This window comes from Syngnathoides biaculeatus, chromosome 7 (assembly GCF_019802595.1).
Source record: "Syngnathoides biaculeatus isolate LvHL_M chromosome 7, ASM1980259v1, whole genome shotgun sequence".
Lineage (NCBI taxonomy): Eukaryota > Metazoa > Chordata > Actinopteri > Syngnathiformes > Syngnathidae > Syngnathoides > Syngnathoides biaculeatus.
In genome coordinates this window covers 15,747,498-15,774,201 of record NC_084646.1, presented here as the reverse complement: position 1 = coordinate 15,774,201, position 26,704 = coordinate 15,747,498, and the positions used below count along the sequence as shown (strand labels likewise).

Sequence of the window (26,704 nt, the reverse complement as noted above, 5' to 3'; positions counted from 1 at the left end):
AAAGCTGATTTAGGACATATTGGGATTGGGTTCGGCACTCCCCGCGACCCCAGTGAAGAGAAGCGGTAAAGAAAATGCATGGATGGATGTTGGAATTGTTTTCAAAATTAAATTTATTATCACATTCACCGAGTTATACACATTTCACAATAAAATTAGATATCTGACAGATTTACATCATCCTGACCTATTTCTTCTGCGGTTCAACCCATCCCAACTTCAAAATATTCCATTAATCCAAGACATATTTGGAACATTTCTTTTTTTTTCCCCTCTCACCACATTTCCCAAAAGCACTGATGTTCACATTATTTCAAAAATTTAGAGAAATATTATATGCTCTAGATGATCACCTCCTTCCACATTTCTGAAACGATTCAAACCATCTCAAAAAGCATTTTTCAATTCAGATATCTCCAGATAATTTCAGTTGTGTTTTTCAGCAGTTTTTTTGACTGCTATGATAATGTACACGCATATTTTCATGCTGAAGTGCTGAGACTTGATCCAACTTCCAATGGATAGGTTTCAAATGACGTCACCACCCTTAGACCAATCGGATAAATTAACGTTTGAAAAAAACTTCACGCTTCACCTATCACCTGTGTTCTCTGACCTCTATGAAACAGAAGATGGCGTAATTGGAATCCTGTCCGTTGGATTTCTTCCTTTTTCCATTTTTGAAATAAGGCGATTGAAACGACTGTAAAGGGTTGATTTGTGAGGCATGCTCGCCCTCTAGCGGTCGAGGTGAGGGCTGCTTGCAGTTCAAATCTTTGGCCGCAGGGTGGCGATGGCGCACAAAAGCGGAACCAAAAGCCACACACGGAAGCAGCGGACATCAAGCGACTTCCTGCTTGCAGTTGACTGCGAAAAGGCCGGAAATTAAGCTTGAACGTCAACGCTCCTTGATTCAGTTCGTCGTCCCCCTTTATTTCCCCTTCCACTACCGAAATGTCGAAGAACGTGATGTCCGCCCGCTTCAGGCGAGTGGACGTGGATGAATACGACGAGAACAAATTTGTGGACGAGGAGGACGGAGGGGAGAACCAGCTGGGTCCCGACGAGGCTGAGGTGGACTCCCTCATCAGACAATATCCACAACGTTATTATCCCGCTTTATGCTAGCATGCGAAGCATATTGTGGTAAATAGTGATTTAATATGGAACGATGAAATGTGTGAAAGAGCCTATGTCAATGTATGCTCGGGCGGCTCGTTATCTTGCTATAATCGGGCGTTTACAATGAGGCCAGTCACTGCCCAGACTTGCCTGACAGTCACATTCCAGGGATTTCCGCTTCCATTCGACCTCGGGCTCGGATGGTTGAGCGAAGTATGACAGAGGCGAGCTTTCCACCCGCGTTTTATTAAACACTTTGAGCCTTTATACCTCTCATCCTCGGCATTCGAGTGAATTATAAAGATTTTATAGTACCGCGTGCCGTCTCGGAAATGTTGCTGTACGACGAAAACTTACTTTAATATTTTGATGGAATGCCTTATAAGGTATGAAAGTGCGGCACTTCCTGGTTGTCAAAGAGCCATGTCCCGCCCACCTCTTATTTCAACCTATCAGATTTGTAGTTCCTTCCTGTTTTTTTTAACATGTATTTTGTTATAATGCTTTAACAGAAATTATTATTTTCAATTTCACAGTAATTTTAGTACAGTGATGAAGGAAAAGTGTTACCACTGGTGCTGCCCAAGGCAGAAACTGCTTTCGTTATGGTCCACGAAAATATAAATACAATAAAAATCGACATCAGATTCATATCACAGGTTGCTCCTGACTGATATAATTTTATTTAAAGATGTTGAATGTTGCTTGTTAACGTGTGTGACATCCTTAACCGGAGTCTGCACAGGAGACAACATGGCAGCTCTGCACGCCGTCCTTAAGAACCCACCAATAAACACCAAGAACCAGAACGTCAAGGTGGGTCCGGGTTCTTTCTGACGTTTTGGCTTGAAGCTGCACGGTTTATGTTACCATTTTGTCACCAGGACCGCGCGGAGAGCTTGGTGCTCAAAGTCCTCAGCGCCTTTAAGAGTAGCGACATCGAGAAAGGCGTTCAGTCTCTGGACAAGAACGGCGTGGACCTGCTCATGAAATACATCTACAAAGGCTTTGAGAGGCCATCGGAAAACAGCAGCGCTGTCCTCCTGCAGTGGCATGAAAAGGTTTGTTTTGATGGCACGTCCACCCAGGAATATTGCAAAAAAAAAATATATATATATATATATATATATATATATATATATACATACACACTATAGAGTATGTATTGTTTCAATTAAATTCCCAAATGATGATGATGATAATAATAATAATGACATATATTCTAAAAGCAATAATGTCTCTCTCCTCATCCCACTTTTCCTTCTCCCATTCTGGTGACATAACACTTAACTTGTAAACCTCTTTTGCTTAATTAGTGTTATAATACTGTCATAACAGCATGGCTGTTATGACTGGACTTGGTTGCAACCTCATTCCAACTTTAACCAGTAAAGTAGCTGAGTTGTTATAGTTGTCGTCTGAGTTGTCCTATGCTGGCTTTGCAGCATTTCCATACCTTTAGTGAGCAAATGCTCCTATTTTTAATAGACCACAACACAAAAACTGGATACATATCAGTTATGTACTGTAATTTCCAGCCTGCAAAGCGCACCTGGTTACACGCCTCACCGAGTACATTTGTGAAGGAAATACCGTTTGGTACATACATATGCCGCAGCTGTGTAAAAGCCACAAGTGCCCACATTGAAACACGACATATTTACAAAGACTGTGCACAGAAAGAGTTTAACGCTAGCGTGGAGCTAAATCTCGTGCTAACGCTAACAGGGCCGGTTAAAATAAAACTTACCGGTAAATATCACTGAGACACCCCAGTAACATATAAGCAACACGCTAACACTAACGCAGCGCTAACAGGGTTGGTAAAAGTTAACTTCTTCGGCACATATATTCCACCGGTCTCGTTCTTGCCTTTTCTGCTCCAGTGCCTCCTTGCGCCCATTAGAAAAATGCACAAATTAGCCGCATCACCGCATAAGCCGCAGGGTTGAAAGCGTGTGGGGAAAAAAAGTCACGGCTTGTAGGCCAGAAATTACGGTACCTTCTGTCATATAATGCCTGTCACTATATGTTGCTGGCATGGCCTGATGAACAAAGATGGAATCTGTCTGAATATTTTTTTACACGAATAAAGTCAAATTGGGTCATTTCTGCCGCCACACGTCGCTCGCGGCACACTGCTTGGAACTCATTCTGCTGGACGACATAACATTGGAATACGAATACTAGAATTCAGAACTGTCGACCAGGTATTCATGCCCCTTCTTAAAATTTTTAAAATTATTGGATTTGTAGGCGGATGCTATTGTCTTCTTAAGTAGAAATTTACCTTTATGTGTTCAGTAAGTAATCCATTTGTGGTCATTTGCAGGCGCTGGCCGCTGGAGGAGCGGGCTGTATCGTGCGGGTGCTGACAGCCAGGAAGACCGTTTAAATCTGGAGCACGTTAACACACACAAACACAATGTAACAGATGGCGTATGGACTACCAGAAAAATCAGATGAGTCAAGCCGGCGGGATTGTGTCAGATCAATTTGCTAATCTTATCTGGTTCACATTAAGTTCTCAAATCATTTGGCACATTTATCCATCCTTATGCTTAAAATCATGTTGGTCACGAAGTGCGTCCTCATCCCAGCTGTTTCGGCTTCCAGCAGCTCTTCAACTAGGACTAATGACCTTAAAGAGTAGTTATTCTTTTTTATTTTTAAACGGGAACCTTTATTGCGTTTAACCACCTCATGACCAAATCCCAATTTAATTTCCATGTTTGAAGTGATTTTGAGCTAAGTCAGCATTCTTGCTTTAATAAGAGAGACAAATAATGGACAATAGATATTTGGTTTGTGTCTTTATACACAGAAACTAATTGTCAATCTAAAAATACAATTCGGGCAGTGACTCAAGGATTTCCGTACCTGTCTTTTGTATATTTTGTGCTCTGTAGCTAAGTACAAATATAATGCGCATTGATTTGTCATTGACATCATGATCCCAAACATTTTCTATAACCAGGGGAAACCTGTTAAGGTTTTGTCTGCCTTACGAGGTAGCTCATCCGTTGCCAAATGAAACAATTAGTTTATGTATGTCATCTTAGATGACTTAGATGTCCTTGTGTTGTGGTAAACAAAACGACTTCAACGAAAAAGATTACTATGTAAGAGCAGCAACCCTTTTTATAAACAATACTGTAACTCATTCCCAGTTCCCAGTTTTTGATTTCCCTGCTTATTTCGAATCACTAATGTGTGAAGTTTCCTTATCGTTCCACCAAAGCTTCACGACAGTTGACATTATTTTCATTCTTGGAAATGGAATCATAATGGTTCGAGTTTGTCATCGGTGGTTTTGCATTCCAACACGCTAGATGTATTTTCTAATGCAGTATAGGCCGTTTCGACATGATCAGAAGAACTTGTGCGATTGTCTTCTGCGTCATGTATTTCTTGGCGACGGCAAGGAGTCAAGGAAACAAACCAAACTGATGTACAAAAAAACTGCCTTACGAAATATTCCTTTTTTATGTTTGTGCTTTTTTTGACAAAAAAAAAATAAAAATAGTGTGAATGCTGGTTGAAACTTTTGTCATTTTTGTGTCCTCTTGCCATCCATCCATTTTCTGTTTGCCCTTGTTAGGATTCGAAATGTGCTCATTAGAGGGACAGCCAAAGTTGGATGTTTTGGAGACAAGGTTAGAGAGCAGACTTCAATGGTTTGGACATGTTCAAAGGCGAGAGAGTGAGTATTATCGGTAGAAGGGTGCTGAGGATGGAGCTGCCAGGCAAAAAAGTGAGAGGAAGACCAAAGAAAAGGTCGATGGATGTTGTGAGGGAGGACAGTGGGTGTTTGAGAGAGTAGGATGCACGAGATAGGCTTAGATGGGAAAAGATGACATGCTGTGGCAACCCCTAACGGGACAAGCCGAAAGGAAAAGAAGAAGATGTAGTCCCAAAATTTCCTGGCGTTGGCTTTCTGGAGTGTTCCTGAGCCAATCTGGTGATATCTTTTACACACTGATATCGGTTTCTGATGTGCTGCTGCCTGAAGGATCGAAGGTCACGGGCATTCAATGTCGGTTTTCAGGATTGCCGGTTACCATGTAGGGATTTCTCCAGATACTCTGAACCTTTTGATGATATTATGGACCGTAGATGATGAAATACCTAAATTCCTTGCAATTGTACATTGAGAAACAAACTGACTATTTTCTCACACACTTGTACATAAAGAGGCGAACCTCACCCCATCTTTGGTTGTGAACGACTGAGCAATTCAGGGATGCTCCTTTTATAACCAATCATGGCACCCACCTGTTGCCAGTGAGCTTGTTCACATGTGGGATGTTCCAAATGGCTGATGATCATTCCTCAACTTTTCTCTTTTTTTTTTGCCACCTGTCCCAGCTTTTTTAGAACGTGTTGGAGCCCAAAGAAATGCTTGTCCTTGGAATAAAGGAGGAAGCGCCCGAACACGCTAACCCCACACAAGAAGGCCAGTGGTGATGTTCCAACATTAAATCTCAAAAAGTTGGACATTTTACACATTAGGCAACTGTGCTGCACGTTGTTTTTCTACCGTTAAAGATATGATGCAATTTATTTTTTATTTAAAAAAATGAAAGTACAATATTGCATAAAAAAGTGAATACATGTAACAATTAACACTTATGTACAAGTTCAAAATAAAATACATCTCAGCTGGTGGAAAACAGCATGACATAAACCAGGGTTCTTTATGATGTGTGGGTATGATGGAAAGCTTCCTGAGGGTGCCTTTATGCCACATAAAAAATAACACTTCTCGACAATGCAAGGTATATTCAAAAGCTTCCCAATAAGTTAAAGCTTTGAGTATTTCACCAAAAACCTTGGAACACCAAATCAATTAATCACCCAGTGTTTGGCTTAGTTGCTCCTCAATCAGAAATCTTCATTTTGGATAAATTTACTCATGTGGGGCCAGTTTGGTTAAAGCCTTTTCCTGTTCCCAGACCTCAAGCCTGTTAAAATGGGATTGTTGGCCAGCAAGTTTTTACTCGGTTCTATCACATCTCACGTTTGCTTACATTTTCACTTCCTGCTGGTGTAATGGCCACATGTCCCAATAGAGCTCGTGCAACTCCGTCATAAAATCACGTGAGACTTATTTACCTCGCCATATTGCCGTTCTAGCAAAGCATTGTTCAATGGTAAGTCGGTTGGAGATGACACGAAAATATGTCTTATAGCATCACACCCAGAGTCTTGTCCGATACCGTTAGACATTGAGAAGGTGAAAATAAACAAAGGTACGTGGAAAAATTTGTTAAACTTGGCATAGAGGATTCGTATTTAATGCCGAAGTCGATGTTTTCACCGATAAGAAATTGGACCGTTAATTCGTTTCCTTGTCTTGGATAACTGGATATACACGTGGATCTTTTGAGTAAGTCGTCGAGATTTACATGAAAAAGTTTGAAAGCGTATAAAAGTCTGGACACATACAAATACTTCGTTGCTGGGTCTGTTCTCAACAGCGAGACGGCTCGTGAACGCGGAAGCGTATTCGGCTACATCTTAACCTTTGCCAAAATCCATCGATCTTTTTAGATAGTATTCAATACAAATACCAATATTTAAATAAAGGACCCCTGGACACGGAAGCATATTCTGGCCACATGCACACACACAAACACACACACACACACACACACACACACACGTCTCAAATGAGTCAATTTGGCACTATAAAGACTTCGTAATTTGAGATTAAGAATAATTCCTACCTGAAATGAAGTGATCGCGACAGAGGCGTGTGTGTATTTTGGTTGGGCACCATCCTTCATGTTTAATTGCCAAAATCCATCGATATTTTCTGGTCTTTTCAGCTGCTATTCAATCGAATGATCTCTTTGAATATCCATTTCATCTGTTGTGACAACCAGCAGCACAACAGGTCTCGGGTATTGTAAATATTCTCCTCCGGTTCAATGTCTCCCACAATGTCGAGCAGCTCTGTTTGACCGGCAATATGGCGCCGTGAAAACGGTGACGTCACGTGGATGAGGTCTATTCTTTGGATTAATTAGTGAAAATGCCTTTGTGAGAATCTGGTGGGCGTTTTGTGTATAACAGGAAGCAACCATTTATTGATTAACTGAGACCGTACAAACACGAGGGCAGGAATTAAAAGAAATAAATAGCTAGGACTTGTTTTGTCTCCAAAGCCCCTCACACACAAGTCAATGTTCTTAGTTCAATCTCTTGGTCGGAACGCAATGCATCCCATTGGAGTCGCATGAGGTGGATGCAACTGAAGCCCGCCACACTTTCAGCCTGGCGTCATTTAAAGTGCTCTCAGTAGGGGTAGGCCGAGACTGCGATGTAGACGATGAAGGTGGTCTGGTACTCGATGCCTCCATTTTCACTGTAGGACAGGGCTCGCACCTTCATGCGGTACGTGTGAGGCTCTCGCAAGGGTCGAACGGTAAACAGCACCCCTTTGAGGTTCTCGTCTCGAATGGCGAACGGTAACGTGACGTCCTCATCCACCACGAAGAAGGTGGTCCGCGGGTGCATCACTCCGTCCTGCGTGTAGGCCACTAGTCTGATGAGGTCTTGGTTGGCTGCGATTCCGAAGGGAAGCGAGAGCAGCTTGTACTCGAGGGCGTAAGGGCTCAGAGCGCATTCAAGGTCATTTGGAGGGCAGTTCTTCAGACAGAACCTGAAAGACAGATTGCAAGCATAACGGGAGAATTTATCAAACTTCAACAAGGCAGCAACCAATGTTCCCTCTAATTTTTGACGTGTCTGAGCAAACACACTAAGCCCATGAGCGCCCCCCTTTGACCACTGCGAGCAACACTGTGTTCAATCAGTGTCATCCATTGAAGTTACATGGCTCATTAAAAGGTTCAGATCACATTCCCATCAGAACATTTTTAAGAACAATTTTGTATTTTTGATATCTTACACTGAAAATGTGAACAAACAAAAAAAGACATTACAATACAAATAGATACCAAGCCAAGTATTAACTATAAATTTGAAATGTCGCTTCCAACTTTGTTTAAAATTTTTTAACCAACAATGATATCCCCCTCTGTTTTTCTTGGTGTAAAACTGAATTATTGCTTGCAGAATATCTTTTGCAATGCATGTTGAAAGCTGAATGATGCTACCAAACAGTTTTGGGGGTAATGTTATGTTGCCTCCGATATTTAAAAGACAGAATTAGCTTTTTGGGCACTGTTGTCTATGCCAGGCCTCAACAACCTTTTTGAGGCTGAGGGCTACTTCGTGAGCACCGATCGTATGAAGGGCTATGTGGCATGTTGGCGGCAAATTTCAAACTCAGTTCATTACACGTACACAAAATATTTTTGTTTTAATTTATTGTAGTAAATGACATTACAGGTATTTTAAAATTTTAATTCACGCAAGCAAGTCAGACTCAGAATTTAAAGCACAAATAATAGTAACAATTCGTGGCCTATGGTATTTTTAGAACATACCTCGCGGGGGCGCCTTATATGGCAACGCGTTGGTGACCCCTGGTCTATGCTTTCATCCTCTATCAGGCTGTGCCAAGGTGGAATTTTAACACTCTCACACAATCTCATCCTGGACTTTCTACATTAGTTTCAGACCAGACCTTTTTTTTACTCAAAAAAGAGAAAATCTCGTCCACTTTCACCACTTTTTCTTCAATGACTCACATACCCCGGTGTTTGCAATTATGACTGTGCCCCTTTAAAATGGAGGGGGGCGGTGTCAGGTAAACCAGGAAGTAGTAGTGTGGCCCGGTGAGGCCGAGCAGCAGCTCTTTGTGAGAGGCAGTGTGCTGACGTGTTTAAAAAAAAAAGCTGTAGTTCACTGCGCTGGATCTGTTTTCCTCTGCGCTGAGTGTGCGACACGTGCGCAAATGCACAGTTGCGCAGCTTAGAGGGAACATTGGCAGCAACACATTTTTTAAAATGTCTGTGTCAGTGACTATTACAATACAGGTACTGTAGATGCTAAATGAAATGAGTTGAAAACAAAAATGTGGAATAGAGAAACGTCAAAAAAATAGGGACAAATTTGGAAAATTACTGGAACATAAACATACACAACAATGAGGAGGGGACAGTTTAAATGGGCTCTGCTGTTTACCCTGTGATGGGCTCTCTCTGGTAGTTTGGTGGGCAAGGCGTGTCAATGCATTGGTAACTTCCTCTCATGTTGAAGCACACGCGGTTGGCTCCACATTGGATGTCCCGCTCAAGGCACTCGTCTATATCTAGAAATACAACAGGCAACTTACATCCAAATGTCTTTTTATATGCGAACGTGACGTTTTCTCAGAACTGGTCAAAGACCAAATGCGGTGGTCCAGAAGTGCGGCACCCACCTTGGCATGTCTTGCCATTGGTCATGAGGTGGTAACCAGCCGGGCAAAGACACCTGTGGCTCCCTGGTGTGTTCATACACTCGTGCTGGCAGGCATCCCTCACCTCACACTCATTGATATCTGGCACAAAACGCAGAAGGCAAGCAGTGCGTCATCAAAACAGGAAGTGGAATACGTACCGTAGTTTCCCCCTTCCTTGGGAGAATACTAATGACTCTGATTTAAAAAAAAACACATTTTTCAGTTCAGATTGAATCAGCCGCACCGTGTTGCTCGGTTTCACCCTGCCTAACCGCCATAGTTACCTAAGCAGCGGCCATCTTTGGACACAAACCCCTCCTGACAAGCTTCGGGGCCCTGATGCGCTGAGTTAATCCCGACTCCTCTGCGACTACGGCCACTGTCGCGCCCCCTTGCGTTGGCGGTGTAGGAGTGATAGCTGTGAGAGGCCAAGCCGTGGTGGAGGCGCCGGTACGGGTTGCGCTCAGGATAGGACTGCGACGGTCGCAAGCCGTATGAGTAAGTCTCATAAGTGGGCAGGCGCTCGAGCCCGGCGCAAGATTTGCCATCCCCCAGAAGGTAGCGCCCCGGTGGGCAGGTGCACCTAAAGCTGCCAGGAGTGTTGACGCAGCGGTGGGCGCAGGGCTGCAGAAGCCGCTCGCATTCATTTATATCTGCCCTCGACACAAAGAAAGACCAGCACCAGGAGAAGAGAGAAAAGCAATAATGGAGAACAGAATAGAAATAGAAACAGCAAGAAATAGGCCACGTGGAGATGGTTGAGGAGAAAAGATAACGAGGACAGAAATAAAAGAAATGGGGTGAGGGTCAACATAAATAGACAAGAGAGATGAGGATGGGGGAGGGGGATATATCAGTTACCCCTCTGTACAACAATACATTTTCAACCCGTGTGAAATGTATTGAGACTCAATGCACATTAGTCATCTATTGCTGCTTCTAATCACAAATGATCAATGAGTTATGAAGAGTTCAAGTTTGGGACAATCTGAAATGTGATGTTCAAATTTGATGACAACTAGAAGACATGTCAGTGACATCACAGGCAGGAGTGTGCTGTGCTGTTATATATAAGCAGGGTCAGACGAGAGTTTGAAATGGCAAAAGTAGAAGAGTCCCAACTGTCAGGGGGTGAAACGAAAAGGTGCTGGTCTTTGGATGGTTGAAGTACAAGTCCGAACCACTGCAGTGTGGAATTAGCAACTGTTTTCTTATTGAAGTCTTTCCATAGCCATTTTCTTTGGCCCAAGCGGAATAAGCGCACGGCACCATGCATGGCATTGCCAAATGTTTGTGATATAGAGTACCGAAGCAAATGAGCAGTTTTCAGGACTTGAGTGGTGTAAGCTTGCAGTGATGTTTAAACAAGATGGCAAATAGCAGGATAGATAGTCTGTGTTTAGGGGAGTGAGTTTGCTGGCAAATTTAAGCAAAGTCAGGCGCAAGCAATTAGCAAGTCCTTAAAAAAATTGAATACTTAGCATAATCCTCCTTTCTAAGATACTGTACATAAACTCAACATAACATCTTTGCACGTGCACGCAAAAAGAGCCAAAGATGAAGTACGTACCAACACAGGGCCTGCCCACTCCCTGAGATCGGTAGCCACGTGGACACGTGCAGTGGTAACTCCCTTTGGTGTTTTCACAGTTCTGGTTGTATCTGCACTGATGGATGCCATCTCTGCACTCGTCAATATCTACGACAGAGGGTGGTGTAAGTCGAAGAACGGAACTCCGAGCATGCCAAAGAGCACGCACGCGATACTGACCTACGCACGTCGCATTGGCGCCCTTGGTCATACCGCTGGGGCACAGGTCAATGCAGTTGTAACCACCGCGAGTATTTTTACACTGCTGGTCCGATCGACAAACCCGCTGTCTGCACTCGTTTATATCTGAGGTGACATTTGGGAGAAAAAATAAACTGCAAAGTGTCACATCCCAGAACACCATTTTTCTAAAAATGCCATACAGTAAAAAGCTCACTTATTTCCAATTAGCTCCTCAAGATTACACCCTTTTTTTGTGTGGAATCTATCCTCAGCTATTGAGTGAGAAGTTCAATTATTAGCATTTTTGGGCTCCTTTCTATCATCTCTAAAATGCCACATGATGCCACACGAGCCCTGTCTAATTGGAAAGTAGTAATTTGTGTTGAGGGGTGTATATTGATGACTTGTCTTTCTATGACAGGGAGGAGCTAAGTTCTGCCTGGATTGTTAGCGGAGAGTCTCTGACGCACCTACATCTACATGTGCGATTCTGGTGCATTTTTTTCAAAATCAAATAATCTCCAAGCCATTTGTTTTAAAGCATAACATAAAGTGAGTTGATAATGCTATAAAAGTGTTTTTGGATCATAATTTGTGGTATACTTATGACTAAAAATCAATAGAGTCTAGGTAATTTTGAACAGTTTGTGGGCGTGTCAATTTTTTTTTTTTTTTTTGGGGGGGGGTGATTCGCGGCAGGGCTCAGTCATCACCAATAAATCTGGGGTTTACTCTACATGTAGTTCCCAATTTATGACAATTTAGGATCATTTGGCATTTTACGGTTTAATTTGAATTACATTCAGTATTATGGTTCTCTGGTGTAGTTTCTCTTGCTTCTGGTGTGAATGTAAATGTTTCTGTCTTCATGTAGTAGTCCTGTGATCATTCCAAAGTGAAAAGGATGACAATATGGAGGTAAATTAGTGCCACCAGGATTTGAATTTGAAATGTAAAGTGATCACATTTTCAATAGTTGCTACAATTCGCTTTCTGAAATTCAACCGGCTAGAATTTTTCCGTTTAAAATTCACCGTCTGTGCCACCAGGCAGGGTGACTTCAGGTCAGGACCAAATAGCCAGCCAATCCAGTTACGCTTTCTTAGTATGTGACGTCACGTGACCAAGAAAGCGTAACTGCGACTGGCTGGGTATTCGGTTCTGACCTGAAGTAACCCTGCCTGGTGGCACGGATGGTGAATTTTAGACAGAGAATTTTAGCAACTATTGGAAATGTGATCACTTTACATTTCAAATTCTAATCTTATTTTCTGTGGCATTTCAAATTCTAATCCTGGTGGCACTAATTTACTTCCATATGACAGCACATGGGTAAATTATGTCCAGCAATAAACATGATACAGCACTATTAAAGAGTCGTCATCTACTCTATGTGTATAAACTGACGACTCAGTGTCAATAAGTCTCTTCTAGGATAGGTAATGAAAGAAAAAGGATTTTTTTTCAGGGGACATTTACCAACACAGCGCCGGTTTCTGAGCTGAAAACCGGGCCCGCAGGTGCAGCGATAGCTACCAATTGTGTTCACGCAGTGTTGATTGCACAAATTGGACTCCTGGCACTCATTTATATCTGAGCAAAAAAGATGAGAGATTTAAAAAGGTTACATTTCAACATCCTTTCCAGGCTCAGCCGATCCCACTATGTTGTTGTACCTGTGCAACTGTGACCATCGGCCGCTCTCCTGAAGCCGCGGCCACAGCGCATAACGCAGTGGTACGATCCAATAGTGTTCTCGCAGTCCTGTCCATCGTGACACACGTTCGCACCCAGCAAGCACTCGTCAATATCTGGGCGGGGGGGACGGGCGGACGAGGAATGTTTGCTTACGACACAACAAGGACGGACGTTCAACGTGTACGAGAGTTGCGTACCTTGACAGGTCCTGCCGTCAGCTGAGATCGTGAGCCCACGGGGACAAGAGCAGTAGTAGGTGCCCATGGCGTTATGACATGCATGAGAACAAGGATTTCCCACTTCACACTCATTCTCATCTGCAGCATAAAAGCAAGACATGAACCAGTCTTGTCATGTAACAGAGTACAGGTATATATTTTGTCTGCACTTGAGTCGATTTTTCCCACATCAATATTCAACTTTGTCACTTGTATTTTAGTCAACATTTATACTTTCACCCCTGAGCAATCCACGTGATTTACTTTGTACAGTAAATATGTCAATATATAAAGTCTCATAGACGACAAATTAAGCGAAGAACACTCACCTGCACAGTACGGCCCTGCAGAAACCAAAGTGAACCCATGAGGACACTGGTTACTGCGATCACCTGGAGTGAAAAACATTGGAATTTTTTTTTCTAGTACGAATGTCAGACTAAAAAACAATCAACTTAAATGGAACAGATCAACTTAGGAACTAAAACCAAGTAAAGCTCAACGCAATCAGAACGTGGCTCCCTCAATCTCTGTTGGAGAGTAAAAATAACATTTGCCCTCATTCTTAATTAAGATCGGTTCTCTCACCCTTGCTGATATGAGCTTGGATGGTGTATTCCAGCACCTCTTCCAAGGCATGATACTGAGCGCTGAGGGCTGTGGCGTGCAGCATCTCCACCAGGTAGGGCATCTTGCCCTTGGACACGTCGTAGGAGATGCTGTGGTTCCAGGAGTACGGCACGCTCTCCCCGTCGATGCTGAACATACGTGTGGACAGAGCGTAGATCTGGCCTGGACCTGTCTGGATGTAGTCCTCTGTGTAGTCCTGATAGGAACACAGCTCACATGGCTTTAGCATAGTTATTTTCTTTTTTTTCAAAACTATTTAACAGTGGCGATTAAAGCTTTTTCTTCCCTGGGTGGCATACAATACAAAAAAATCAAAGGATGCAAGGGCCACTGACATTCTCCACTTCCATTCAGCCATTTTCTTTGCTGCTTATCCTCACGAGGGTCGCGGGGAGCCTATCCCAGCGGTCAACGGGCAGGAGGCGGGGTACACCCTGAACTGGTTGCCAGCCAATCGCAGGGCACATCGAGACAAACAGCCGCACTCATAATCACACCTCTAGATCTAGCAATCTAGAGTGTCCAATTAATGTTGCATGTTTTTGGGATGTGGGAGGAAACCGGAGTGCCCGGAGGAAACCCACGCTGAACATAAAAACTCAGAACTGTGAGGCCAACGCTTTCCAGCTGAGCCACTGTGGCGCCCTCTCCACTTTAAAAAAAAAAACAGCTAGGTCATGAATCCAAAAATTGAGCATCATTTGGAATTGCTCTATATAAAGCCTGTGTATTATTATTAATACAAAGTACTATTAATAATAATAATAGTGGTATTTATTAGTAGAAGTAGTGGTAGTCAGGGTTATCGCTCCCAAACGGGCAAATGACACAGACCATGTGAATTTAAAATTTTTATACCCGCTAAAACCTGCCTACAAAGGCCCTTAGGCTGTAGTTTGGACACCCATTACGTATAACATTATCCATCTATCCATCCATCCATCTATCCATTATCAGAGGTGCTTATCCTCAAAAAGGTCGCAGAAATGCTGGAGCTTGTCCCAGCTATCTTCAGGCAAGAGGCAGGTACACGCTGAACCGGTTTGCCAGCCAATCGCAGCCCACATAGAAACAACCATTCACACTGACATTCACACCTATGGGCAATTTAGAGTCCTCAGTTAACCTACCATGTATGCTTCTGAGAGGTGGGAGGACACCGGAGTGCCCGGAGAAAACATCACGCAGGCACGGGGAGAACATGGAAATGCCACACCGGCGGGGCCAGGATTTGAACCCTGGTCCTCAGAACTGTGACGCCAACGGTCTAACCAACCACACACTGGGCCACCATATAACATTATATGAAGATAAAAATAATATTTTTGTTACAAATAACAATGTATCATATGTATTTGTGTATTTATGTACGTGTGTACCTTGATGCTGATGTCAAGATGTGAGGGCAGCTGGAGGATTTGTCCGTTCACGACGATGTCCAGTAACAATGCTCCATCTGAGTCTAAGCCCCGGGCAATGTGAGTCATCCTCAGAATCTCACCTAAGTGTGAGAAATATCATTGCAGGGTTACCACATGTCCCTTGATCCCTGCACATATTATTTGTTTTGAAATTCCAATTCTTCAACATTTGGAGCTGTACTAAACACATGAAACAATATTTGCATAGTCATGAAGTTCATGTGATGGGTCGCATATGTACCTGTGGCAAACTCCACCTGTGTTTCTCGCCTGAAGATACCTCCAGTCAATGTGTACCCGTTGACAGCTTGTCCTACCTCTTGTGCAGTGGTCCAGTAGATGGGATTGAGGATGGAGATGAGATTCCTCATTGCAGGCCCTCGAGGACAGAGATATTTACTTCCTTTGGGAGGTCCCAAGTATCGGAATAGTAGTTTACAAAATTGCTTCAAAAACTGACCTAATGATCTTGGTATATTCGACATGGATGCTTTGATGAGTCTGCCACCAGTTGCGGTGTCCATGATGGTGGCATTCACTACGGCGATACCAAATTCTATATCGTTGATGTTCCCTATTATGCCTCCCCGTGCCATCTGTGGCCCACCTGGCAAGGAGATACGATATTCAACATGGATTTTAGTACAAGACACATCCTATATCCAAACGCCTTACCTGGACAGGCCTCGATGTTACACCTGGAAAGCTGGGAGGAGTCGCCCGGGCACAGGCGGCCACCGTTGCTGGGTGACGGGCCGTTACAGAGACGCATGCGTGTCCTTTCTCCACCCCCGCAGGAAGCAGAGCATTCTCCCCAAGACTGCCATGGTCCCCAATTACCATCAACTGCAATTACACAAAACTGATTCACATCAACTTCATTTCAAACAAACTCTCTTGAACAGCTGGGTTGTCCTACCGCCCCCCAAAAAATGAACCGAAACAGTATGCTACTATTCTATTCTACACTATTCTAGTTACAAACACACACCAGGACACGTGGCTGTCTCGCATCTCTGTATTTGTGCATCCGCGCCTGCACATGCTCTGCCACCGTTGGCTGGCCTGGGATTGTCACATGTCCTGTGACGCCTCATCTGGCCCCCATTGCAAGTCTTGCTGCAACTGCCCCAGCTGTTCCATGGACCCCAGTTCCCGCTGACTGATAAGCAAAATATTGCACACATGAAAGGACAAGAACTTGAGCAGAAGAATTCAATCACGGATAGCACATGTGAACTCATCTAAAGTGGTGATAACTTACTTGGGCAGGGGTCACTATTACAAAAGTCAATGTGTACGTCGTTGCCTTCACACTGCCTCCCAGCATACTGTGGGGCGGGGCTGGCACAGAGGCGCGTTCTCTGTCTGGTTCCGCCCCCGCAAGAAACGCTGCAGGCACCCCAGCTTACCCACGATGACCACTTCCCATCCACTATTGAATATAATCATGAGTTCAGTTAGTTACATGCCTGAAAAAGGATTTCACTATTACATATTGTATCATTCATTCAACTATGAGTCTTGCATACAATCCACCACAGAGTGCTTACCAGGACATGGTCTCTCCTTGCACACTTGTGTCTGTGTGTCTGCGCCCTCACACGGTGATCCATCAAATGCTGGCGGGGGGTTGTTGCACAGTCGGATTCTGGACTGTGTCCCCTTTCCACAGGTGTCACTGCATGGGCTCCAAGGTAGCCAAGGCCCCCAGCCACCTTCGACTGTATCAGTACAAAAAAAGCCCCAAAAAAACAAGGAATTCATTGGAGGCTTAGACTGTTAGCTAGATACAAGCCCATAAAACTAGAACATTGAGAAAAATATAATCAATATTGGAATAATTGAGCTTTATAAACTTTCCAAAAGCTGAATTATGATCTCATTAGACAATCATTAAATTGTAGTATGAAATATTATAGCCAGTGACTTGAGTGTTGTAGTGAGTAAAACCACATAAGTCATCTTGCCTGGACAAGGCCGGACACTGCACATAATGACTTCCACGGTCCTTCCCTCACATGGCCTCCCTCCATGCTGAGCTGGAGGGTTAGTGCAGGTCCGCATTCTTGTTCTGTTACCGTGACCACAGGAACGAGAGCACTCCTCCCACAAAGACCACTTTGACCAATTACCATCAACTATAGATTGAAAAGTACAAATCCTCAGTTGTGGATCTCCTAATGCAATCACATTCATGTAACATCCCCTATCGCCAGACATTAACGGTACTCCTACCCGGACAAGGCTTCCCGTGACAACTGCGGGTCTCAGTGTCTGATCCTGCACAGTGGCGTCCTCCATTGGCAGGAAGAGGATTGCTACATTGTCTCTGCCTCTTCTGAAAACCAATCCCACATGTTAAACTGCAAGGGCCCCACTCAGCCCACTCGGAGTAGCCTCCATGAACTGGAAAATATAACAAAATTACACAATGGTCAATTTTTTGTATGATTATATATGACTATGGCTATTTGAGGCAGAGGTAGGACTTACCTTGAACAGTTAGCCCAGCCCGAGCCAGTACTGATCCAAGTAAGTTTCTAGCCACACATTCATATTCGGCTGTGTCCTCCTTTTGGGCACTGTTTACCCTAAGGGAGCCATTTGACAGAATGGAGAAGTGGTCGCCCCCCAATAGAAGACGCCCTTGGCTGGACCATTCTATCACAGGGGTAGGTTCACCCTCTGCCTGGCAGTTGAGCACCAATGTAGTGCCAGCATTCACCACTGTTGTTACAGGCTCTACCATAATGGTGGGTGCACCTACACAAAATAATGCAGACACATGTGGACTTCAGCACACACGATTGTATTGGTCAATCCTGCCAAAAAGTATCACTTGGAGCTTACTCTGCAAGGTCAGCGTGACACTTCTTTCTACAACACCAGCATCGTTCGTTGCCACACAAATATAGTTGCCTGCATCCTCAACCTGTGAAAAATTAAATGAAAACCCCCACAAAAAATGTGTCAAAAAGAAATGCGCTTAACTGTGGAAATGCCACATTGTATTAGATGCACACTCTACAGTGCTTTCTTACCACTGTGCCATAGATAGCTAGAGAACCATTGTCCAGTTGGCGAATGCGGTTGTTTATGTGCAAGTTTATTCCACTTTTGCTCCACAGGATGGTGGGAAGTGGGTCTCCCCGAACGTCACAATTCAGGATGGCGTTGCCGCCCAAAGGTTCAATACGATTGGAGTGAGGGTTCCCATCAATGATGGGAGGCTCTGAAAGCAGAAAACAAAGTAATGATGCATTTTTAAACTAAAGATTTTAAGGAAGGATAAATGTCTTCTTACCTTTGACATGGACAAAGCCCAAAGACTTGATGCTCCCAACTGAGTTTTCTGCCATACAGGTATAAGTGCCAGCATCTTCTTTACTCACTCGCTCTATCACCAACTCACTGTGGCCGCTCATGTGATCATAGTGAACTACAGCATATTAGAGACAATGATGGAAAAACGTTACAGTAATGCAGGTTTCACATGAAGATAAAAGTTGATCATCATCAAAAATAAAATCCCATCTTCCCTCATGTGCAAGCTCACTACTCTGTTTTATTTATTTCGGTACAAGTCAGTGTAACAAGACTTATGTCAAGTGAATTATAGGGAAAAATATAAAAACTCTAATGTTGTTTCATTTTAACTGCAAAAGCAACGGGACACCTCGTTATAGTCAGACACGCAAACACCAAAGGAATGAAAAATGTGACAAAAAACGTTGTAGGGAGCATTTGGGGGAACAATTTTTGTCATGAGATACATTTGGTTTTCCTCAGAGGGCTGTTTAATCACCTCATCATGTTATTATAAATACACAACAAATTGATGGATGACATTTTCTAAAATCAGAGTCAAAGGATAATAGTTTGTTCAACTTTCCAATATTTCCATCCATCCATTTTCTTAGTCACTTATCCTCACGAGGGCCACGGGGAGTTTCGGAGCCTATCCCAACTATCAATGGGCAGGAGGCAGGGTACACCCTGTACTGGTTGCCAGCCATTCGCAGGGCACATCGAGACAAACAGCCGCACTCACAATCACACCTTGGGGAAATTTAGAGTGTCCAATCAATGTTGCATGTTTTTGGAATGTGGCAGGAAACCGGAGTGCCCAGAGAAAACCCACGCAGGCATGGCGAGAACATGCAAACTCCACACAGGCGGGTCCGGGATTGAACTCGGGACCTCAGAACTGTGAGACCAACGCTTTCCAGCTGATCCACCGTGCCGCCTCCAATATTTCAATATTGTTCATTACATGTGACAAATTGACATTTCCTTACCTAACTCTAACCCTAATCCGAAATAATGCTCCAGTTTAGATGATAGCGTCACCAGTCCCTCATTTTTATGAAAGAGGTCTCCCCCCCCCCCCGCCGAATAGTAATGGGGTGGAAGCCGTACGATAATTCTTGATCTTTGGGGTATTTTGATGGAAGAATATCACAGACATGTTATTAAGACACCTAGAAATTGTTAGCGCCCTTTTAACAAATGTTCAGAGATTCCCCCCCCAACCCCTAAATACTTTTTGATAATTAATGATGCACCTGGAATTATTTTGTTGTTGAAGGCCCATGTGATCCTCGGCGGGGGGATACCACTGACTCCACAGTCCAGCAGGAGGCGGTCGCCCTTGCTGAGGGAGACGTCTGCAAGCAACTTGGTGAAGACCGGGTAAGTATGAACTGACAGGGTCACTGTCTGACTGTCATGACCCACCTCGTTGGTGGCAACACACGTATACCTGCCTGCATCCCCAGGCTGATGTAGATGGTGGAAAAGGCGGGAGATCATTTATATTCATCCAATAAAATTATAGGACAAACAGTATACTGTAAGAACGTTGAATGTAGTTATGTGCCTCACCTGAGCAGTATCGATAACCAGCTCCCCAGAGGGCAAAATGGTGTACTCCCCAGTTCCCTCTCCTAAAGGAACTCCGTCCTTCTCCCATGACAGAGTTGGTTGAGGAACGCCATTCGCCACACATGCCAGCTGAGCCTGATTACTTTCCACCACAACTACTTCCTGTGCTAAGTCAAGAATGGAGGGGGGAACTGTAAAGGGTACATTTATTAATGGTCAGAAGGTGATTTGATTTATAGAATACAATACAATACAATACAATATGCAGTCACTCACATTTGAAAAATGTACAGGTGTGGTCAGTCATGCTCTCAGATAAAGTTGTGGGTGTGATTAGGGATAGAATCTCAAGAACTTAAAATAATTTACTGAATGAATATAATAACTGTAAATTAAAAATAAAATGAACAAATACATAACTAAAATAGAAAGCAAAAATTTAAATCTCAGAAATGATCATTTCCAATTTCAACTGATATTAGTAGAACATGGTATAAAACGGTATTTAAAATTTTTCATCAATAAAAATTCTTGATCCGACCAACTTTATCTGAAGAAAAGTTAAATGCACTGGCTTGTCAAGGAATAAACATGAACGGTCTGTACCCGCAATGTATTGAAAATGCTGCGTCTACCAAAACTGCCTCGCGATCGACGCATTGAGGACCCCTGGTGTAACTGAATTTTCTTTGACAAGGCTCATTATGTTGATGACTTTCAACGTAAATGCGCTTGCAGTACGTGAAAAAGGTCTGAACATGCGCGTTTGGCATCACTTCCGGACATGGTCAGTACGGTTAACTTCCATTTCCTGTTTCCGGGTGAATACTGATTGTTTAGGAGCAGGCTTGTTTAGTTAACATTTATTAAATACACACATGTCAAGACTACACAAAATAAGTGACGTCTTTCAATATCTATTTTTTTCTACTCGTAACAAATTTTACGCATGTAATTTTTCATGTTCGACTGTGCAGATTTGCAAGCACGAAGTCAAATGTGAGTGACTGCAATATGCTAAAGGTAAGCTCTCTGTATTTAGGACAACTCACTCTGTACAGTCAGGCTCATCTCCAGGCTAGTGGTTCCTGCAGCATTGGCAGCAGTGCAAGTGAATCTTCCTGTATCGCCCGGCTGGACGAATGCGATCTGAAGGGAGCCGGAACCGAGCACCCGCTGACGTATGGATTCCTCCAGGGGCTGTCCATCTTTGTGCCAGGTGACAGAAGGGGGAGGGACGCCATCCGAGTGACATTGGAGCGTCACAGAGGAGTCCACAGGAGCCAGGTATTCCTGGGTTTCTGAGGTGATTAACGGAGGTACTGGGGAGGACAGTACAACCATAAGATGTAGATACTGAATGAATGAATGAATAGTTCCTGGAGACCATTCAATGCCAGAACTTCAGCTGTTGCAATAACAGTTAGTCAATATTGTCTTACCTACCGTGTACTCTGAGCTTGGTCTTGCCCAGGGCTGTACCCGCTGGGTTTTGAGCTACACATATATAAGTTCCAGAGTTGGACACGGACGCCTTGGTGATCTGTAGACTTCCGTTAGGTAGCACTGTGACACCTATTGGAGAAAATGTTTTTATTTTACAAGCGATCAAACGTGATTACTGACACACACACACACACACACACACACACACACACACACACACACACACACACACATACGGACAAGGTGGTACCTGTGGTACGTATATTGATGCCCTCCTTCTGCCAGGTGATTGTCGGCCTTGGGGAGCCTGTGGCTCTGCAGGGCAGCACGATGGGATTGTTGAGGATCACTTCCAGTGTGGATGGGTGTGAATGGATCACAGGAAGTTCTGGGGAAACGAATGGGAAAATGAACATTTCATCTAACTGTAGTATTTAGTAATATGGAAAAGGGAACGTGTCATATTTCAAGATACTCAAGCGAATCTAATTTACTGAAGATCTTCTTACCTTGTACTGCAAGATGCACATGGCGACGAGTAGAGCCTGCAGCATTCTTTGCTGTGCATGTGTAGCGTCCTGCATGACTGAGCTCAGCTGAGTTTATTTCTACTTGACCTAAACACGATCCAATATCCCACGTCAGTATTATAGCAGTGATTAATTAGTCACTGCCATAAAATGACCAGATACTCAATTGAGATACACCCGGAATAGCTTTTGAGAAAATATGAGGGCTGTTGCAAATGCGTACTAACAAGACCGTTATGACATTGACCTGTATGCAAGATTGTGTATCCTTGACCCTGTGCGACCAGCTTGACACCATCTTTGCTCCAGAGAATTGTGGGATCGGGCACACCTGATGCAGTACAGGCAATGACCACTGGGGACAATCTAGTTACAACCAAGTCTGTGGGTTCATCGGCTATTGACGGAGGAACTGGGGAAAACAGCAGCATGTAAACAGTTTACTGAAATTTTTTCTACTTTAGAATCACCATCCAAATATTATCCCGCCACTGGTAAACATAATATCATCAGAATCCCGATGTCGCTCACCTTGGACAGTGAGATTGATGGCTCTGGAATCTTCCCCTGCCTCGTTTGAGACTACACACTCATACAAAGCTGTGTCCTCCACTGTGGGCGCTATCACTACCAGCGAGCCCGATGAAAGCAACCTACACATTAAAAAAAATTAAGTTATTGTTAAATCAGTGACGGGACTAAACTAAAAACCTGCCTAATTGCTGTTCGTGCTCATGCAAAAGCCCTGTCATACACTGTAAAATTATTACTTTGGTGCCAAGGAACTACTGTAAGTTGAACTCAGTTGAGGAGCTTCATGGACTGCTTTGCCACAATCTTGTGCAATCTTGCTGCCAAAGGAACTGCAGTATGTTTAGTTCTTTGCAGCTAAATAGTACAAAGTTTTTACAATTAGTTTTTATAGTTAGTATAGTTTAATAGTTAAAATATTTTGCTATTTTCAGGAAGGGGCTCTCTATAGAAGTAAATAAGTGCCACCAGGATTTTAATTTGAAATGTAAAGTGATCACATTTTCAATAGTTGTATTTCAGTCTAACTTTTCAATGTTAACAATTCAACTGGTTACAATTCGCTGTCTGAAATTCACCGTCAGTGCCACCAGGTTCTGTTTGGTTCTGACCTGAAGTAACCCTGCCTGGTGGCAGAGATGGTGAACCCTAGCAACTATTGAAAATGTGATCACTTTACAGTTCAAATTCGAATCCTGTTTTCTGTGACATTTCAATTTCAAATCTTGGTGGCACTTATTTACTTTCATACCTATCCCTCTCGAATAGCAGGAGAACACTATATTGCTAGTTTGTAATCTTGCAAAATACATAAACATATAATGAAGTACGCAAAATATTCTGTTTAGTGAAAGGAACGCTTGAGTTAGGGGATCCTGCATAATGAAACAGAAAGGTAGGAAACCTGAATCAACCTGTACATATTCTGGTTCTGGTCAGTATTGATTGCTCGGCCGTTTTTCAGCCAGATCACAGAGGGCTTGGGTATGCCACTGGCCTCACAAGCGAGGGTGGTCTGAACATTAACCGTAACCGTCACATTGCTGCGTCCATCGAGAATAGACGGAGGCACTGTAAGATGAGAGCATACAGATAACATTTGTTGGCCGACGGACACCGTTAAATGAGTCAATTGATCATGTCTTTGCATGTTTATTCTCACCGTGTACTTCGAGGTCTACTTTCTTGCGTTGTGTCCCAGCTGGGTTGGTTGCCATGCACAAATAGCGGCCGGTGTCCGTCACTTGTACAGAGTGGATGTGCAATGAGCCATCCTCAATGAATGTGTACCTGCACGCACATGAATTAAAAAAAAAAAGTTGTGCATTTTCATAGCAATGGTTGCACAGCCAATTCATCGAAAAAGCAAAAATATACATTTAAACAACAGTTGGCAACTTTTTGGGTTTGATAAGAGTTTTCATGTACCTGGAGTTATTGCCGACCAATATGGCTCCATGTTTCCTCCATGTGACCCGAGGTGCTGGTACACCGCTTACAATACACTCGAGCACAGCTGGCTGATTAATACGAACTGACATTGTCTGAGGGCCGTCTTTGATTGTTGGGGGCACTGAAGGGAAAAAAATGATCGTGTCTTTTAAAAGTCTTGTGACACCATTTCTTCTATGTAGACCAATTAACGTGACTTCCAACTCGCAAAAGGCAAAACATTCTCAGATGGCACCACTCATAAACAAAACATTAACAGGTTACATTGATTGAATGATGATTTTAAGTTTCTTCTCCACCACCATAGTTTACATTTCACTGGTAAGCTGATTCAAAAATAGATGCAGTGGAAATTCATGTATAGTTAACATTAACCTTATTCTCCACACGCACTGGTTTTGCGGGATTAAGTTAGATCTATTTTTTTTTTTTTTTTTTTTTAGGAATTTCAAAGAAATCTAACCCAAAATTGAAGTTTTGTCATTTTTTCTCATTCCAGGTCAGTAGTAGTCAGCCATGTTCTGCCACCCGATGGTATCAGTGTTTTGTTTTTTTTTGCATACATTTTGAATTGGTCTATACAAATAAATAAATCTATAAAAAATACCTTTACCATTGACAATCAGGTTAAATTCTCGTGTGGTCTTGCCAGCGATGTTACTGGCCACGCAGGTATATTGAGCCTCGTCGCCGAGGTCGGCCATGTTGATCTGCAAGTAGCGGCCCTCTGAGAGAACGCGCACACGTGTTGACATCTACATGATGCCACATGTCATTAATGCACATAAATCATGAGAAGTCATGTATTTTTTCAGTTTTCATAGAGAAATAAACTTTTTGGGTTTTTTTACCTGCAATGGTTGACCATTTTTGAGCCAGTTTAGAGTTGGAGGTGGAACGGCATCAGACTTGCATTCCAGGGTCACCTGTCCGTTGTGCAACACTAACACATCCTGAGGTGTGCTCTCCCCCACAATGTTCGGGGGAACTGAAAAACAAAGCTCGTTACATTTTACAGCCCATTCGAAGGGCGAGGCTACCGTGAAGCACGCTGACTATGCGTCTGTTACTTACCATGCACTCGCACTAAGAACTCTTTGTCGTCATCGCCTGCAGGACTGTTGGCTAAGCAGCTGTATCTGCCAGTATCTTCCAACTGAATTAGCATTTGAAGGTGCGTCTTAGGTTATCAAATACGTTGTGTAATGTAGTATGGGTATTGTGAATAGCTTAGATTTAAGTAGGCAAAGTACTAATTGAAGAATAATGGAATTTGGGACCTGGGCTGAGGCCACGCGCAGCACTTTTCCTCCTTGAAGTAGTCGCAGGTTGGCTGTTTGGAGGAGAGGACGGCCATCCTTCAGCCATGTCAAGGCGGGTGGAGGGATACCTGAGGCCTCACACTGAAGCTCCAGTCCATTATTAACCACCACAGAGACTTCTGCTGGTACACCAGATCCCTGGATTCGTGGAGGTTCTGAAAAGGAAAGAAAAGACACTTCACCAGCACAAATCTAGGGGGCGATAAGTTAACAGTCTCACTACGACGTTAACCCACCGAGCACTTTCAAGTTAAAGTGACGGCTTGCTTGACCGGCTGTGTTTCTAGCGATACACGTGTAGACTCCTGTGTCACTGATTTGAGCCTGGATTATCTCCACAGTAGTATTTTGATGTAGTAGTCTCAGTTGCTTCCCTGATGAGAGCCGCCCTCCATCTTTGAGCCATGTGACAGATGGGGCTGGGGTTCCATCAGCCGAACACAGGAGAGAAGCCGGGTTTCCTCTAACGACAGTCATGTCCTCTGTGCTCCCTGCTCCATCCAGACCTGGGGGGACTGAGTTTAAACAAATGTGTTAACAGTGGATCGCCTTTCAAAGAATTTCACCGCAAGACTAGAAAACAATGATCAGATTAGACTCACCGTGCACATGTAGGTTGTAATGTCTGTTGTCAACTCCTGCTCTATTTGATGCGACACAGGTGTAGGTGCCACCATCGGACACTTGGGTGCGTGTAATCCTGGTTGATACATCCAGCACGGAAGAATGTTGATACATTTTGGACTTTTCAACAAATTTAAAGATAGGTGTTGCACATTTTAATCACAAAGTGGTATTTACGGATGAATGCTTTCTATGAACACTTCTCAAAATAATTACAAACCGATGTCATGATTGAGAAGTATGCAAGTATGTATTGCGTTTTTTGTGGTTGTACTGTCATGATCTGCTTTTTGTTGACTTTGGTTGACTAGATTACATTTCTTTCATGTTTTTTTCTCATGCCCCATGTTTACATCTAGTCTGTTGGTTTAATTTTCGTCTCCACCGGTTTTCGTCACCACTCCACCTTGTGTCCACCAATCAGCTCCCTCCAGACACGAGACGCATATTGTCCATGTGTGCCTTGTTGTAGCGTTAATTTGTCGGTATTTCATTTCCGGGGTTTGTTCTATCAGACTATGTACTGTTGATGGAAATGAATTTCTCATTTTATCATGGTTCCCACTGTGGTGAGTGTTTTGTTTCTTTGTTACTTTGATTCTTGATTTTGTGGCCCTTTCCTAATTTACTATTAAACAATTTACATGAGCCTTGTTTGGCATTTTTCTATTTTTAAAAATAATTATTGTGAGA

The 26,704-nt window shown here is 43.3% G+C and overlaps 2 protein-coding genes across 3 annotated transcripts in view; one reads left to right on the top strand and one right to left on the bottom strand.

Moving 5' to 3' along the window:
- The first annotated feature begins 820 nt into the window (after positions 1-820).
- On the top strand, positions 821-4,666 carry arpc5b (actin related protein 2/3 complex, subunit 5B). Its single transcript, XM_061824968.1, has 4 exons — positions 821-1,095; positions 1,867-1,938; positions 2,007-2,183; positions 3,455-4,666. The coding sequence occupies exons 1-4, from the start codon at positions 955-957 to the stop codon at positions 3,515-3,517; spliced, it is 453 nt and encodes a 150-aa protein (XP_061680952.1). The 5' UTR covers positions 821-954; the 3' UTR covers positions 3,518-4,666.
- Positions 4,667-5,671: 1,005 nt separating this feature from the next.
- The window catches only part of hmcn1 (hemicentin 1), a 78,582-nt gene continuing 57,549 nt past the window's right edge, over positions 5,672-26,704 (bottom strand). The window contains exons 67-107 of one of the 2 annotated variants that reach the window (XM_061824970.1): positions 25,990-26,087; positions 25,624-25,902; positions 25,346-25,542; positions 25,140-25,221; positions 24,917-25,053; positions 24,679-24,820; positions 24,042-24,186; positions 23,776-23,903; positions 23,528-23,684; positions 22,614-22,735; positions 22,330-22,494; positions 22,062-22,169; positions 21,803-21,940; positions 21,553-21,681; positions 21,159-21,428; positions 20,107-20,297; positions 19,788-20,001; positions 18,527-18,661; positions 18,264-18,454; positions 18,073-18,154; positions 17,716-17,985; positions 17,458-17,628; positions 17,190-17,360; positions 16,773-16,943; positions 16,484-16,654; positions 16,211-16,381; positions 15,895-16,065; positions 15,680-15,826; positions 15,461-15,598; positions 15,178-15,299; positions 13,757-13,994; positions 13,498-13,560; positions 13,148-13,267; positions 12,929-13,063; positions 12,732-12,845; positions 11,250-11,375; positions 11,049-11,177; positions 9,763-10,131; positions 9,458-9,577; positions 9,220-9,346; positions 5,672-7,789 (exon numbers count right to left, since the gene is read on the bottom strand). In XM_061824970.1, the coding sequence (XP_061680954.1) occupies positions 7,423-7,789; positions 9,220-9,346; positions 9,458-9,577; positions 9,763-10,131; positions 11,049-11,177; positions 11,250-11,375; positions 12,732-12,845; positions 12,929-13,063; positions 13,148-13,267; positions 13,498-13,560; positions 13,757-13,994; positions 15,178-15,299; positions 15,461-15,598; positions 15,680-15,826; positions 15,895-16,065; positions 16,211-16,381; positions 16,484-16,654; positions 16,773-16,943; positions 17,190-17,360; positions 17,458-17,628; positions 17,716-17,985; positions 18,073-18,154; positions 18,264-18,454; positions 18,527-18,661; positions 19,788-20,001; positions 20,107-20,297; positions 21,159-21,428; positions 21,553-21,681; positions 21,803-21,940; positions 22,062-22,169; positions 22,330-22,494; positions 22,614-22,735; positions 23,528-23,684; positions 23,776-23,903; positions 24,042-24,186; positions 24,679-24,820; positions 24,917-25,053; positions 25,140-25,221; positions 25,346-25,542; positions 25,624-25,902; positions 25,990-26,087 (6,721 nt within the window). In that variant the 3' untranslated portion in view covers positions 5,672-7,422. The remainder of the gene's footprint in view (positions 7,790-9,219; positions 9,347-9,457; positions 9,578-9,762; positions 10,132-11,048; positions 11,178-11,249; positions 11,376-12,731; positions 12,846-12,928; positions 13,064-13,147; positions 13,268-13,497; positions 13,561-13,756; positions 13,995-15,177; positions 15,300-15,460; positions 15,599-15,679; positions 15,827-15,894; positions 16,066-16,210; positions 16,382-16,483; positions 16,655-16,772; positions 16,944-17,189; positions 17,361-17,457; positions 17,629-17,715; positions 17,986-18,072; positions 18,155-18,263; positions 18,455-18,526; positions 18,662-19,787; positions 20,002-20,106; positions 20,298-21,158; positions 21,429-21,552; positions 21,682-21,802; positions 21,941-22,061; positions 22,170-22,329; positions 22,495-22,613; positions 22,736-23,527; positions 23,685-23,775; positions 23,904-24,041; positions 24,187-24,678; positions 24,821-24,916; positions 25,054-25,139; positions 25,222-25,345; positions 25,543-25,623; positions 25,903-25,989; positions 26,088-26,704) is intronic. The other variant, XM_061824971.1, reaches the window with a different exon arrangement.

Bases quoted from the DNA above. Each gene is read 5' to 3' on its own strand.
- arpc5b (XM_061824968.1), top strand. From the start codon at position 955: ATGTCGAAGAACGTGATGTCCGCCCGCTTCAGGCGAGTGGACGTGGAT. The intron at 1,939-2,006 runs GTGGGTCCGGGT...TTTTGTCACCAG, and splicing joins CCAAGAACCAGAACGTCAAG to GACCGCGCGGAGAGCTTGGT. The intron at 2,184-3,454 runs GTTTGTTTTGAT...GGTCATTTGCAG, and splicing joins TCCTGCAGTGGCATGAAAAG to GCGCTGGCCGCTGGAGGAGC.